The sequence below is a fragment of the Odocoileus virginianus genome, chromosome 5, assembly GCF_023699985.2.
Source record: "Odocoileus virginianus isolate 20LAN1187 ecotype Illinois chromosome 5, Ovbor_1.2, whole genome shotgun sequence".
NCBI classification, from domain to species: domain Eukaryota; kingdom Metazoa; phylum Chordata; class Mammalia; order Artiodactyla; family Cervidae; genus Odocoileus; species Odocoileus virginianus.
In genome coordinates, this window is record NC_069678.1 from 1,485,260 (window position 1) to 1,502,356 (window position 17,097).

The window sequence follows — 17,097 nt, forward strand, 5'->3', positions numbered from 1 at the left end:
GAAAGACAGAACCCTCTCTCTAGTCCTTTTCTCCTAAAGTTTCTCACATTTCCATTCCCTATAGTCACCATGGTGAAATGCTTGCTTGTCTCTAAGACAGTAATTTTTACGCTTCAGTACAACTAACTCAACAAAAGTTTGCCATAGTAAAATATATGTAAAATGACAAAATAATTCCTATTCACAAGAGAATTTTCTTACATGTTTCACAAATACTAGTTTTCTTTAAGAGAACCATGCATACAACACCCGAATTAATGCAGGCTAACTTAGTTGAGTATGATTTAATGCTTTTACTGTATTTAAAGGAGAATCCTTTCAGCACTAAAGAAAAATCAAGCTAAGTTTAGCCACAGAGCACGGCTCTAAATTCTTATCTGAACTACCTGACTTACCATGTGACGCATCACATATCACTCTCCTTGTCTCTGCCAGCATGGCTGCTAATTCATGGCCCTAACCTTGTGGGGACACAAAGGGACTAACACGGTTAAATGTGAAACGTATGCATGGGAATATCTGAGGGTGAGATTAAAAGAACCAAACTGCTTCATTTTTGAATATCATAATAACTATTACTACTAGCAGGCATACAACTACTGCCCTCTCATATATGTATAATGCAATGAAGTTTATAAAGTGCTTTGATATGTCTTCTTATTTACTCATTATGGTGGCTATGTATTCATACTCTCAACAGATAATCTTCAGTGCCTTTGGTGCTGTGCATTACTCTTAATGCCAGTTCTGCAGGAACTGGAAGAGGCTCAGAAAGGCTAAGTAACTCACCCAGGTCTCTGGTTGCCTAGGGTTCCTGATTTCTGGTTTTCTAATCCTTTATCCTTCTGTCAAAGTGGAACTGCCCTGATTTCTATCAATCCCTCATCACTTCAAACTAATTTCAACTATGACATTAATGATTGATAAAGGCTTCATATGTTCTGCTTCCCAAATAAGGGCACGTTAACCCAAGCTGTTGGTGCTTCCCAAATCATCAGAGCAAAATGGGATGAGTGATCTGACAGGTGAATGGAATAAAGGTACGATGAGAAGTGAAAGGAGGGAGTACAGAATACTCAAGTAGGCAGTAGCTATATGCCTGCTGGGCTTCCCTGGTGGCTCAGAGGTTAAAGCCTACTAGTAGTAATAGTTATTATGACATTTAAAAATGGAGCAGTTTGGTCCTTTTAATCTCAACCTCAGATATTCCCATGCAAGTGTTTCACATTTAACTGTGTTAGTCCCTTTGTGACCCCACAGTTTAAGATTTCCCAAACTATATGAGGCCAGTAGCTGCCTGATTACTCTGCTTTTATGACCAAAAAGAGATACGGCCATTTTTACCACCTGAGTGGGACTCATGCCATTGTGTACAAGCATGTTAAGTTGCTTCAGTCGTGTCCAGCTCTTTGTGACCCTATGGATTGTAGTCCACCAGGCTCCTCTGTCCATGGGATTCTCCAGGCAAGAATACTGAAGTGGGTTGCCATGCCCTCTTCCAGGGGATCTTCCCCATCCAGGGATCGAACCCACGTCTCTTACATTTCCTTAATTGGCAGGCAGATTCTTTACCACTAGCACCACCTGGGAAGCCTCATGGCAATACTGGAGTCTAACAAAAGGGTTGTCACCTCTGCATGTGACAACGTTCTCTTACCCCCAGACCATGCTCCTATGCAGCTTCTATAATCATTTTTCTGTTGTTGTTGTTGCACCACATGGTTTGTGGGATATTAGTTCCCCAACCAGGGATGGGACCCTAGCCCCCTGCATCGGAAGCGCAGAGTCCTAACCATTGGACCACCCAACAAGTCCCTATAATCGTCTTAATCACACTTCTCCAGGAGAGCAATGGTGTCCTCTCACACGGACCCAAAGTTTCCCTGAACACTGTCTTCTTAGCCTCTGCAGAGCAGAGGGTGAGACTAAATGAGATGAAATGACTCAAGCAGTCACTTGAGTCAAGCTAAAAAAAATCCTGTCTCTCAAATTATCTTAAAAAATTGCCCCTTCCTTCTGCCTTTCTTTAGAGACAGTTAGTAGGAAAATTTTCCTTTCTCTGCACAGTGAGCAAATGTATTCACTATTCCTACTCCAAGGCAAATACTGCCGCTCATGCTCCCCTTCTTCCTCTTTCTATTACTAACCCTCACTTGGCAATATCCTCCTCAACCACTGGCAGTTCCACTGAGGCACACTCATGAAAGTGAAAGTTGCTTAGTTGTGTCCGACTTTTTGTGACCCTATGGAGTATATAGTCCATGGATTTCTGCAGGCCAGAATACTGGAGTGGGGTAGCCTTTCCCTTCTATGGACGGTCTTCCTAACCCAGGTCTCCTGCACTGAGGGCGGATTCTTTACCAGCTGAGCCACCAGGGAAGCCCACCTCACTGTATACCCACATAAAAGATGAAAGATGAGTCAGATCAATTTCAGGAAAATTCAGGTTAAAACACAGAAATCCAGGAAAGACAGAAAATAGGGCTAAATGCCTCAGATTTAGCTGCTCATAATAGTTGAATTTACCGAAGAGTGGTTTGGGTCTCATAGACACCAGTTATTCCTCTGATCCAAAGCATTATCTAGCAGCCTGTAATGCATCCCAACCTTCTTCTCCACAGGACAGGGCACACATAGATAATGATAATATTCACCCATCAATTAAGATGGCCCTCCCTTCCAGGAAAGCTGCCATTCCTTCTCCCACCCCACCCAAGGCCCACAGGCTGTTCATTCCATCAAAACCCTTTCTTCATTCTAAGGTGAACTGTTCTGAAAGATGAAAATGCCTAACATTCTGTCCTAGAAGCTCATCTGAATAATCATCTTCAAAAACAAATCATGGATTTCTCAAGGAAGAGAAATATCCTCCATCCCTGCCCTTTTCTCCATGGCATCATTTCCTGCCCCCATGTGCCAGACAGAACTAGAAGGCTCCCTGCTCTAAGCAGAGCATGGGACTTAAAAAACTACCAGCTTCAGTCTCCTCCAGGGGTTGTTTAAAAATGCTGATTTCTAAGTTTCCCCTCACTTACTAAATCAGAATTCCTGGAGGTGAGTCAGGAATGTAGCTACACTTACAAAGCAGCTCCCAAGGTGATTGCTCTCCACAGTTCCACACCAGACTTTGGGAGCCTCTGATTTAATCCCACTCCCTATTTTTACAGAGTAGGAGAGCAGGAAATAAAAGGGGCGAAATGGGCTTGTCCAAGGTCACGCGGCGTGAAGGTGACCAGAGCCGGCCCGGAACCTCCTCCCTCGCTACTTCGCACAGCACGAGGAGGAACATAGGAACAACTCAGCATCTTGATGTGTCCACACTGGCCCCCCGCCACCCCAGCGGAGTGGCAGCCCCCCCAGCACTCACCCGCTTGTAGATGTCCTCCCGGCTGGCCTCATACTTCTGCTGCATGCGCTCCTCCAGGAAGTAGATGCGCAGCTTGAGGCTGAAGTTCTCCTTCTTCAGGTCATTGAGGTGCTGGGACAGAGTGCGATATCCATTAGACATGGTGGGCAACCCATGGGGAGGAGCACATGCCCGGCCGCCCCCCTCAGCCCAGGAACGTGGCGCAGCTGCACCGCGGCATGAAGCGAGCCGGCGGCCACACTGCGAGGCTACGGCGACATGGCCCTGGCGGCTGGCTGCCTCCCGCACTTGGGCCTGGGCTCGCTGCTCTGGGTGCTGGAGCGCGCCCGCTTTCCTTTTTTACCTCGGGAGATATTTGCGGAATCCCTGACAGAGGAACATGCTGCGTGAACTCAAACACAAGTGGTGTAACCTGACTCCTAGCTAGGACTCGGCTCTCACTCTTGCAGAGTCTCCCAGGCCCAAATTAAGCAGTTAACAGTTTCTCCTAAAAGAGAGGGGGGCTGACCCCCCAGAAGCTCCCAGGAAATGGGGAAGAGGAGTAATTCAAGGTGATGGTGGGACTGCAAGTATACAAAAGGGCCCACAGAATGGTGACCACATATGAAATATCCCCTTCCTATCAGGTGCAAATCTTCAAGAAGGACTCATCAGAGGGGTTTCTAATTTCCTTTGATATCCAGAAGCTCACCTCTAATCAGTTCCTTCCCAGGTTTTCTCCCTGGACCTTGCAAGCCCTGAGGCAGTTCGAGAAATGGCCTTTCTTATCCTGCTCACCTCCCCCTACACCTGCATGTGTGCATGTGTGTGTACACGCCTATGCATGCTCAGTCATGTCTGACTCTCTGCGAACCCATGGCTCTTCTGTCCATGCGATTTCCTAGGCAAGGATACTGGAATGGGTTGCTATTTCCTTCTCCAGGAGATCTTTCCAACCCAGGGATCAAACCTGTGTTTCCTGCACTGGCAGGCAGGTTCTTTACCACTGAACGACCACTGCACACACACCAGAGCTACACACACCACACCTGAGCTACCTCCAAAGCAAGGGCCATTCTTCCTCCAGTTCAGTGAAATCTTTGCAAACTCTCCACTAGCTACATCAGCTCAAAGAGGCAGGGTCAAAGGCTACTCCCTCTAAGGGATGAGGGAAAAAAAGAGGGTGGGAGGTGATGAAGGGAGGCGTCAGACTGGAGCCCAGAGATTTCACCCAGTCACTAGTTCTTAACTCCAGCACCTGCCAAATGGAGCCAGGCACTCATCACCAGATCCTGCTCCTAAAGCAATTTAAGATCCTTGAATGACAGCTGCAACATTAGCAGGAAGTAATATTTATACCACACCACACGGGACATTGAAGGTGACCGGGAGACAACTCCACAGCACAGATACCAAACACAGGTTCTTAGTTGCAATAATACTAGCATGAAAAAACAACAACAACAACAACTTAACATTCAAAGTAAAAAAAGCAGAAAGTTTATACTTAATTCAAGCAGTCATTTCCTCTCCACACTACCTGCTCTTCGTTCTTCTAATTCTTTATACATAATAATTCCAATCAACATTCCCTTTGTACACAGCAGGTGATATGTTGAGCAGGAGGGATACAAAGATGAAGACAGTCCCAACCTTCCAAGAGATAGGTGGCCATATAGATATAGATGCATATGTTTTGAGCTTCCCACGTGGCGTGAGTGATAAAGAATCCAACTGCCAACGCAGCAGATGTAAAAGACGCGGGTTAATCCTCTGGAAGATGTCATGGCAACCTACTCCAGTACTGTTGCCTGGAGAATCCCAGGGACAGAGGGGCCTGGGGTGCTACAGCCCACAGAGTTACAAGGAGTCGAACATTAAACTTTTTACACTTCATACTGAAATCCAGTGCATGCACACACACACACAACTGAAGTACAAAAAAAAAAAAAAACAAAACCCAGCACTCTGTGGGATGGATGCACTTTGATATTTTCTATTCCATTTCTCTTTTTGGGAGTGACCCACTGAATTGATTTCAAGACCTACTAATAAATTTTGTCCTGAAGCTTTAAAAAATACTGAACCTATGGGAACCCAGAAGGAAGAGTGATTCATTTTAACTGGGATGGTGAGAGAAAGAAAGCTTCGACTAGAAGTTGCGCTTGCAATCTGCTTTGAAAGATAAAAAATGTTTGAGTGAATAAAGTGGACTCAGGAGGCACGATTAGAACTGAGCGTTCTCTCGATCCTGGAGGAGGAAATGGCAACCCACTCCAGTATTCTTGCCTGGGAAATCCCATGGACAGAGATAACTGGCAGGCTGAAGTCCATGGGGTCACAGAGAGATGGACATGACTGAGCATTTTCTCTTGAACAGATCTGAATGATAAGTAGACAATACATTTCTTACCTAGGCCACTGGTAACTTAAAACAATATAGTCTTCATTTTTTTAAAATGCACATTTAAAATGCATTTAGCTATTTTCATTAAATTGGTGGTTTTAGAATAAATGACTGTCATCTAGGCTTAGGTAGAGACAGTGAGGAAGAGAAAAGTCTAAGTTAAAAATCAAAAAGATCCTTTTTCTGGTCCCAGCTCTGTTACTAAATAACTATATGACCTTGGGAATACACTCTCCAGAGGCCTAACTGTCCTCCTTTATAAAATGAAGTAGTTGAAACCAGGTGATTTTTAAGGCATTTTCCTGGTCTAAGCTTCTAGAGGAATAACCTAGTCATTATTACCTCCATTTTGAATGTGTATGCATGCTTAGTCGCTCAGTCATGTCTGACTCTTTGTGACCCCATGAACTGTAACTTGCCAGGCTCCTCTGTCCATGGGATTCTCCAGGCAAGAATATTGGAATGGGTTGCCATTCCCTTCTTCAGAGGATCTTCCTGACCCAGGGATCAAACCCACATCTCCTGCATTGCAGGAGGATACTTTGCTGCCTGAGCCATGAGGGAAGGCCCCATTTTGCACAGGGGAACCAGATACCAGATTCCAGATGAGTGTTCAGTCATGCTTTTGATGTCTACTTGGATTCTTTCATCGTGTAAGATCATTAAATAGAAGCTTTATGGAAAGTAAAATCGAATATGAATACAGGTGTTCTTATCCAACCTAGGTATTTCTTTCCTCACATTAACCCTATTTCCTCTTGACCTCTGTGATCCCTTGTTCTTTTCCTATCTCTCTAGCCTATTCTGTGTGTGTGTGTGTGTGTGTGTGTGTGTGTGTGTGTGTGTGTGTGTGTTTTAAATTCCTGGCTCTTTAACGCTACTGCTTAAATGGCAAGTAGTCCTTAGCCTTCTGATTTTTTTTCTTTTCACATTTTCTCCCTTAGAGATTTTGTCCACTTTTAGGGCTATCATTTTTGCCTCCCAAACAGTCCCCAAATCCCAAACCAAGCTGTCTCACCCAAGATCTAGCCCTATATAGGAAACCAACTCTTTGCTAGTTAGTTCAACTTGGATCTGCCATTCCCACAACAATCCACAAAAGCAAAAATTTTTGCAAACAGTTATCTATCCTCTCTGCCAGAATTCATCCAGCCATCTCTTATTACAGCTAGAAAAACTCCATTATTTTGAAAACATTATTGTCAAAACTTAAGTCTTACTTAAAACCCCTTCACAGGCATCTCATCACTCCTAAAAGAGAAACCATCACACCCTCTCAAGATAGCTTGCCTCTCATTTTTTTCAAGTTCATATTTCATTCAAAGTCTTCCCTGCTAGCCAGACTGGAAAAACTTTCCTCTTGAGCACCTAAGGCAAATATTAACATTTGGCAAGTGCTCATATGCTGCCTCATGGTATTGCTTTTCTACTGTCCTGCAGGTTTATTTATACATTTTAGAGCTTTTAACTTTTCATGTGTCTGTCTAACTATTGGGTTAGCCAAAAAGTTCATTCAGGATTTTCCATAACATCTTACAGAAAAACCCCAATGAACTTTTGACCAACCCAATAGTCTGTAAGCTGCCCAAGGGTCAATGACTGAAATGTCTTTCTACATTCTTTCAGCTCCCACAATTGCCAAGAAGACCTCTCCATTTCATTCATCCCACTCTGCTACAGTATACAATCACCTCAATCAGACTAGAGTGTCTTGAGGGCTGGCAAGGCATACTTTGTATCTTCATATTCTCACTGCAGAATATTTAGGAAGTACTCCCTAAATATTTGTTAAGTAGGGCTTCCCTGGTAGCTCAGTTGGTAAAGAATCCATCTGCAATGCAGGAGACCCTGGTTCGATTCCTGGGTCAGAAAGATCCACTGGAGAAGAGATAGGCTACCCACTCCAGTATTCTTGGGCTTCGCTTGTGGCACAGCTGGTAAAGAATCCTCCTGCAATGCAGGAGACCTGGGTTCGATCCCTAGTGTTGGGAAGATCCCCTGGAGAAGGGAAAGGCTACCCACTCCAGTATTCTGGCCTAGAGAATTTCATGAACTATATAGTCCATGGGGTCACAATGAGTTGGACATGACTGAGTGACTTTTTCTTCACTTCAATGAACAGATAAGTATTGCATATGTATTTCTTTTTTGCTGATTTGACCTGTTTAATATGGGCTAGCTTGCTTATATTATTCTTATAATTCTCCAATAATATAGAAAAGTTGGTTTTAATGGTTCCAAAGAAACTACATCTGCTAGAATGATGACTAGAAAAGTGATGTTTTGTTTACTAAAATTTCTAAGTTTATATGCCCATCTTGATCTTTCTCCTGAATTCCAATCTATATCTAACTTCCTAGTAGAAATCTCCAGTTGAATCCAGATATCTCACAGTCATGATATATAAAACTGAATTCCTGATTTTTCCCAGCACATATGTTTCTTCCTTTTTGGATCACATTTCAGTTTGTAATCACCCATATTTGGAGTTGTTTGGGCCCCAAACTTTGAGTTATTCTTGACTCTTCTTTTTCATAGACATCATCTCATCTGTCTATAAATCTGCCTAATTCTACTTTCAATGCATACAGAGAATCTATCCACCACCACTGCCGCTGGTACCTTTGCCACTCTGGCCCAAGATATTGTGATCTTTCCCTTAAGCTAATTTTTTTAAAGTGCTTTTATTTATTTAATATTTATTTGACTGCACTGGGTCTCAGTCGTGGCATGCAGAATCATTAATTGTGGCATGTGGTATCTAGTTCCCTGAACAGGGATTGAATGCGGGTCCCCTGCATTTGGAGCCCAGAGTCTTAGCCACTGGAAACCAGGGAAGTCCCTCCCCTAGGCTATTTGAATAGTCCTTTAACTGGTCTTCCTGCTCCCACCCTTCCTCCCCTAATAGCAGTGATACTTAGCACAGCAGCCACAGTGAGCCTTTTAAGATATCAGATTACTCCTCTGCTGGAAACCACCAGTGGCTTCCTATCTAAGACTGAAAGGCTAAATCCGTTCATTAGCCCATAAGGCCCAAGGCCCTGAGTAATCTGGAGCCCCTCTTCTGCCCTTTTACTTTTCTTCCTTGCTACTCTCCCCCTACATACCCTTCTCCAGCCACATGGTTTCTCTTTGCTGTTTCTCAAAAATACCAAAAATACCAAAATACCCCCTCCCTCTCAGGGCCTGTCAGCTAATTGATCCTTCTGAATGGCATGCTTTCTTTAGTTATCTGCATGATTCTCTTCCTCACTCTCTTCAAGTGTTGGATCAAATGTCACTTCCTCAATGAGGTGACCACCCTGTTTAAAATTGCAACTCACCCTATGCCTCACCCCAGCCCTCCATTATCTCCTTCACTTTTTTTTTTAATCCCATAGCATTATCATCTTCTAAAATATTGTATTTACTTATTTTCTTTCTTGTCTGTCTCTCCCACTAGCATGCAAACTCCATGAGCAAGCCAGGATTTGGGCCTGTTTTGTTCACTTCTATGTTGTCTGTACCCAGAATAGTGCCTGGCACATAGTAGGTGCTCAGAAAATACTTGTTGAATAAAAGAATGGTTGCATAACTAACATGCTGACTTTGACCTCACTGGATTTAATCCTAATAGAATGTAATGTGTGTACAAGACTCCACAGTTCTTGTAGGATGAAGGACATAGCTAAAGGTAATTTTATAAGTAAAATAAATTATTCTAACAGGCTAATTTTAATACATAATGCAGAATCTGAAGTGTGAACAAGTGTTCTGAAAAAAATGGGGAATAATATAACATAGGACAAATAACAATTAAAGGATAGTATAAACTATACAAATAGTAAAAACTACAGAAATTAGGAAAAAGAGGCTACCAGAGAAGGTTCCAGAGAGAAATGACATTTTAGCTCTCCTTAAAGGATGAATCAAGTTTGTACAGACTACAGGGAGAATGCAAGGCACTCTAGGTGGGTGGAACATAAGCCATGGTGCAGATGACCAACTGGACTGAAACAGGGGCACAGGCTGTCCTGTGTGAGGGACAGAGAAGATGGGAAGTAAAGAACCATTTCAGAAAGATATGGAAATTCAGGATGAGGAGTCCAACTTTGTTCCTTTAGGCAGATCCTGGCTCTCAGTTTGAACAAAGGCTGAGGAGGAAGGCAGGGCCAGAGGGCCAGGAACCTCTTACTAGGAAGACTGTTTATTTGCTTATGGTTTATGCTTTATTTTACTTGTTTGTGTTTTGTGGCTTTAACAAACAAAAAACACACCTGGGCTGCACACTAGACTTTCTCAATCAGGGCCTCTCAGACCTCTGGATAAGCTCTGCCCTGCTAAGGAAACAAACACATGCATGTTCTTGAACAAGGGGCAGTGCCTCTGTCTTTGTTCTTCCTTTTGTACACAGTACATCAAAAATCTTTACTCTTATCTCAAAATATGTTTTCCAAACATTAATGGCTCTCCCCTGCTCTTTTCTTAATTTCTCCTTCCCACCGCTTCTTAATGTATTAGACCAGACTAGAAATAAGACTTTACTAAGAACTCAATCAATGCCAACAATAGTAGATTACAAGCCAGCTGTTGTATGTCATGCCCCATTAACATAACCAACTGTCAAGTCAGCCTTTAAAAAAACTCAGCCTCACATTTGCTTAATCATATTCAGACCCCCCAGACAGTTCTTATAATGGAAATGCTTGAAGACATATTAATGTCTTAACAATCCCTCTCCTAAAAATATAGTTCCATTTCACTAAAAATGATTAATCATCTTAATTGGCACATTCTTTTCAAATATAATAAAACTTCTGCAACTTAAGAAAGAAAGTGAAGTTGCTCAGTCGTGTCCGACTCTTTGTGACCCAAGGACAGTAGCCTGCACCAGGCTCCTCCGTCCATGGGATTTTCTAGGCAAGAGTACTAAAGTGGGTTGCCATTTCCTTCTCCAGGGAATCTTCCCAACCCAGGAATCAAACCCAGGTCTCCCACATTGTAAACAGACGCTTTACTGTCTGAGCCACCAGGGAAGTCCTGCAACTTAAACTCCACTAACTTGATACCTGTGATAATTCATGTCTTAACATTTCATGAAAACAAAAAAATTCTTAAATAAGTTAATATGGTAAGCAGAGGGACAGGAGAATAGTTTTCAAGTAACCCCTGATATGTTATCAATGCTGTCCACTTACAAACTGGTGATAAATGTTATCACTAGTATATATACCTATCTAGGTGAGGAAACGCAGAACTGCGGAAAGAGCAATGGCTTTCGAACCAAGGACATCTGGGTTCACATCTCAGTTCTGCAATTATCTAATTGTGTCACTTCAAGAAAAATACTTAACAGTAATTAACTGTAGGAAAAATTCAGGAGATGGGATCCACATAGGTTATTAAGAGTGTTGCAATTATATCTGTACCATGTTAGCAAAAATAATATATGTTAAAATTTAGATATGGGATACATGGACAAATGTTTTCTTGTTCTTCGCATGTCCTATTGTTTTATTGCATGGTCAGATATTTTAATGTACTTTGTGAAAATTCATTATTTTTTAAAAAAACTATTTAGATGGAATGAAACTAGGAATTGAATGTAGCTTTCAATTAGATATAAGAATAAATTCTCTAGTAGAGTTGGATGTAATGAACTTATTGCCACCCTCCATCCATACATTCCAGAGAAGGCAATGGCACTCAACTCCAGTACTCTTGCCTGGAAAATCCCATGGACGGAGGAGCCTGGTGGGCTGCAATCCATGGGGTCACTAAGAGTCGGACACAACTGAGCAACTTCACTTTCACTTTTCACTTTCATGCCTTGGAGAAGGAAATGGCAACCCACTCCAGTGTTCTTGCCCGGAGAATCCCATGGATGGGGGAACCTGGTGGGTGTCGTCTATAGGGTCGCACAGAGTCGGACACAACTGAAGTGAATTAGCAGCAGCAGCAGCATCCATACATTCATACATCAAATATTTACTTAGCATAACATTATGAAAGATAGTAAATTTCCTGCCACAAAAAAGAATCAACTGAAACTTAAGAACCACTTGTTGGGGATATTGTTAAAATCTTCACACATTCAGTTCAGTTCAGTTCAGTCGCTCGGTTATGTGCAACTCTTTGTGACCCCATGGACTGCAGCACTCCAGGCCTCCCTGTCTATCATCTTCACACATTAGCTAGGAGTTAGTTCTGGAGAGCTTTTAAGGTCCTTAGCTATCCTGAGGTTCTAGTTTGAAACCTATTTTCTCATAGAAACAATATTATTATCAAAGGCAGCACCAATGAGAGAGCTGTCACTTCTTGAAGAATCTCAGAGCATCCCACCAGCTCTCTCATGGCAGAGCCTTAAAAGGTAACGGGAGTCTAGCTGTTCAGATTGAATGCTCTGGTTGCCTTGTGTGCAGGAAGAGAAAGAGGAGACTAGTGAGCATAAAAGACATATTTCCAAGATAAAATCAGCAATGATGACTAGGACCTAAGGATGACCCTCCATAGACTTTGCTAACTGTCATATTTTCAAAACAGCCCTATGGGAAAGCCAACCAATGGCTGGAGTGTAGTGGAACCCTACTTGTTTTGGACTGGAGGGTGGGGATAGGCAGGGATGTGGCAGGAAGAAGGAGGATGGTTTGTATCACATATAAATATTTTGTTTATAATACATCTGTCTGTCTGGGAGTCCCTATGCTTTTTGGATAAAATCTAAGTTGAAGAAATACAAAAGTTTAATTATGGTCTGTTTTGAATGACTTTGACTTGTATTACAAAATTAAGTAGATATAATTATACTATCTTCACAACAATCACTTGTATAGGATTTGACAATATACAAAATGTTTCCATTACATGTATTATTTCATTTATTGTCACCACAACACTGTGAAGTAAGTGGATTATCTATTACAGCCATTTTGCACTCTAGGAAAGTAAGCTTATCTAGAAAGTGGAAGTGCACAGACTGCAACTTCCAACAGCCTGACCCACATTTCATACTCATGGTCTTCATCATGACACTAGAGACCCCTGTGACTCTAAGACTCCCCATGTGACTAATAAGGTCTGTCTACTTCTACACCAGGTCCCTGCATCTTTTCAAAATGTATCCTTCATTATAAATAATATTCCTGTGACCCCAGAGGATCTGACTACCTGACCCTCTGTAAAACATAGCTTTCTCCATTTTCAAGATGAATAAACCAAAGCTAGTCCTCAAAGGACTAAACATGGGGTAACTACATGACCTAGCAATTTCACTTCTAGGTATATACCCCAGAGAAGTAACACATATGTCCACATAAAATCTTGTATATGAATGTTCATAGAAGCATCATTCACAATAGTGAAAAAAGTAGAAACATCCCAAATATACAAAGAGAGAAGAATGAACATACAAAGTTTAATATATTCGTATAATAGAACACTACTGACACAGACTACAACATGAATGAACCTTGAAAATGTTATTCTAATGTGAAATGAGCCAGGCACAAAGAGTCATATATGGTATGATTCTATTTATACAAATTTTTCAGACTAGACAAATCCATAGAGAAATTAGATGAGTGGCTTCCAGGCCCTGGGGAAAGAGGGAACAGGGAGTGACTAGTAATGGGTATGATGGTTTAGGGGGAGTGATGAAAACGTCCTGGAACTAGATAGAGGGAACTGTTGCACAGCTCATTGAATATACAAAAGATATGGAACTGTACACTTTAAAAGGATTAATCCTATATGTAAATTATATTTCAATAAAGCTGTTATTTTAAAAAAGAAGAAGAAAAAAAACCAAAGCTGGGAGAAATAACATGTACAGTCCTTTGCCTTTACAAAGTATTCTTTTACGACAAAGATCCAATTCAATTCAATTCAATTCAAAGCAAGTTATTTAGAACTGACCATTTCTAAATGTATATCAACTCCTACTTAGATTATGGGGTCCTAACATAAAGACTAAATAATGTATACTCTAAGTGGCCATCACTATTAAATACTCATGGATTACTATATTCTATCAAAAGTTAGAATTGCACTCATTTCACACACTAGCAAGGTTATGCTCAAAATTCTCCAAGCAAGGCTTCAACACTATGTGAACTGAGAACCTCCAGACGTTCAAGCTGGATTTAGAAAAGCCAGAGGAACCAGAGATTAAATTGTCAACATTCGTTGGATCATAGAAAAGGCAAGAGAATTCCAGAAAAAAAACATCTATTTCTGCTTCATTGACTATGCCAAAGCCTTTGACTATGTGGATCACAACAAACTGGAAAATTCTTCAAGAGATGGTAATACCAGACCACCTTACCTGCCTCCTGAGAAATCTGTATGCAGGTTAAGAAGCAACAGTTAGAACTGGACATGGACCAACGGACTGGTTCCATATCAGGAAAGAAGTACGTCAAGGCTGTATATTGTCACTCTGCTTATTTAACTTATATGTAGAATACATTTTGTGAAATGCCGGGCTGGATGAAGCACAAATAGGAATCAAGATATCCAGGAGAAATACCAATAACCTCAGATATGCAGATGACACCACCCTTTTGGCAGAAGGCTAAGAGGAACTAAAGAGCCTCTTGATGAAAGTGAAAGAGGAGAGTGAAAAAGCTGACTTAAAACTTAGCATTCAAAAAAAAAACCAAGATCACGGCAACCGGTCTCATCACTTCATGGCAAATAGATGAAGAAACAATAGAAACAGTGACAGACTTGGCCTCCAAAAGTCACTGTGGACAGTGACTGCAGCCATGAAATTAAAAGACGCTTGCTCCTTGGAAAAAAAGCTATGATACACCTAGACAGGGTATTCAAAAGCAGTGTATTTTCTTGGGCTCCAAAATCACTGCCAATGGGGACTGCAGCCATGAAATTAAAAGATACCTGCTCCTTGGAAGAAAAGTTAGACAGCATATTAAAAAGCAGAGACATTACCTTGCCAACAAAGGTCCGTATAGTCAAAGCTATGTTTTTCCAGTAGTCATGTATAGATGTGAGAGTGGGACTAAAAGAAGGCTGAGCACCAAAGAATTGATGTTTTTGGACTGTGGTGTTGGAGAAGACTCTTGAGAGTCCCTTGGACTGCAAGGAGATCAAACCAGTCAATCCTAAGGAAATCAGTCCTGAATATTCATTGGAAGGACTGATGCTAAAGTTGAAGCTCCAATACTTTGGCCACCTGATATGAAGAGCTGACTCATCAGTAAAAAACCTGAGGCCTGGAAAGATTGAAGGCAAGAGGAGAAGGGAACGACAGAGGATGAGATGGTTGGATGCATCACTGACTCAATGGACTTGCATTTGAGCAAGCTTCAGGAGATGGTGAAGGAGAGGGAAGACTGGTGTGCTGCAGTCCGTGGGGTCGCAGAGTCAGACACGACTGAGTGACTGAAGAACAACATCAACAATCAAAAATTAAAGTTTTGTTACATCCTTACAGTAAAATAGAAAGAACACACAGTCCACTTTATATTTTGACACAGGAAGAACATACTCATTAGGATGCTCTGAAGAATATGCATAACTTCTGCAGAACATTCTAATGAGGAAAATGTCAATCAAAGTCAATTAACTTGGTCTTTCACCTCCACACATGGTTTCTGTCCAGTGTTCCAGAAGTCAGCTGTTGACGCCTGCCTCAGAAAGCAGACTGAGAACTCTGTAAACATCTCGCTTTTTTTCTTTTGGGTTGCAAAATAAACAAATCGCTGTTTTGAAACTCTGTTTCTGATATTTCAACATAATCCCTGAAGTTCAGAGTTTTTTAAATGCCAAAATATTAACAATATCATTAGTTTTTTCCCCCTTAAGCCCAGAAGCATACAAATACCCATCCTCTACACAGCCTTTTCTTGAAATAACTGGCCTGATGGCAAGACAGCTAACAACAGAGCTATTACATCAGGTCGATAAATAAACCCGGTCTTAGGCAGTGTCATTGTGTAGTTAGGACAGGGGTTCCAGTGAAGTCTCTGCTGTCTTCCCCCACCATGGATACATACCCATATCACCCCCAATCCTGGAATAACCCAGTGTCATCATCATCACATTACAGCTCTACGAACTATATAAAAACAAAACAAAACACATAACAACTTCCCTGGTCACCAAAAATAAATGGCCCAGCCAGAAATAGCACTGTCAGAGACAGTTAAATGAGCTCCATGCCAAAACAACAGTTGTGCTGCACTGATGCTGGGAGCTCCAAGAACTAGACTCCAGACTAGATTCTCCTGCAGTTTGGCCCAACCAACACCAGCAGGAGTTACTGTTGCTTGTTTACAACTGGTTGGACCCAGAAAGATTGTTTGCTGAGCTTTTCATATTCAAGGGGAATGTGTAAATTTATGGCCTCATTTACTGTTCTAAATTTTCATTAATTCTTTCTCCATTCTTCCCTAGCAAAGAAGGTGATCTTAAACACACAGTTAGAACTTTCTCTAGGCATAAGAGCTGAGTTCAAAGTGACACCATGGACAACCATGGCTGTAACAATAAGGCTTTGACCATGAGTTCAGAGTAAAGAGGGGGAGATAAAACCAACTTGAATCCCAGTCAACACTCTAGTGCCTCCACCACGACAAAAACCTTCTGTTTCTGAACTTGCTCTCTGCTGCCTCCAGGACTTTTCAAGGGTAGCAGTGTAAGCCTGAAAAGTCATTCCTCTTCAATTTCCACTCAGCTCTGACTTCACTATCTCCAACTAGCCCCTAAGGACTTGATTTAGATATTACCCACTAAAGAAGCCTGCGTGCATACTAAGTTGATTCAGTCATGTCCGACTCTGTGCGACCCCATGGACTACAGCCTGCCAGGCCCCTCTGTCCATGGAATTCTCCAGGCAAGGATACTGGAGTGGGTTGCCATTTCCTTCTCCAGGGGATCTTCCCAACCCAGGGTTCGAACCTGCGTCTCTTAGGTCTCCTGCATTGGCAAGTGGATTCTTTACCACTGGTGCCACCTGGGAAGCACTACTAAAGGAAGCCTGTGTGCATGCATGTTTAATCACTTCAGTCAAGCCCGACTCTTTGCCACCCTATAGACTGTAGGCCACCAGGCTCCTTTGTCCATGGGGATTCTCCAGGCAAGAATACTGGAGTAGGTTGCCGTGGTCTCCTCCAGGGGATCTTCCTGACCCAGGGGTTAAAACCACATCTCCTGCATTGAGGGTGGATTCTTTACCATCGAGCTGCCGGGGAAGCCCAAAGAAAGCCTATCTAATCCTAAAGTCTGGGTGAGGGCCCCTGCTGAGTGCTTCCAAAGCATTGTGATGATTAAATTCTGTTGTAATTGGCTGATCTGTAAGCTCTGTAAGGGCGGGAACCAAGTCAGCATATCCATTACTGTATCT

The 17,097-nt window shown here is 42.1% G+C and overlaps 1 protein-coding gene across 1 annotated transcript in view; it reads right to left on the minus strand.

The window, feature by feature from the left end:
* LOC110151943 (myomegalin) overlaps positions 1-17,097 on the minus strand; it is a 235,849-nt gene that overhangs the window by 147,962 nt on the left and 70,790 nt on the right. Inside the window, 1 exon segment of the mRNA XM_070467223.1 lies at positions 3,368-3,478. Coding sequence (XP_070323324.1) covers positions 3,368-3,478 — 111 coding nt within the window.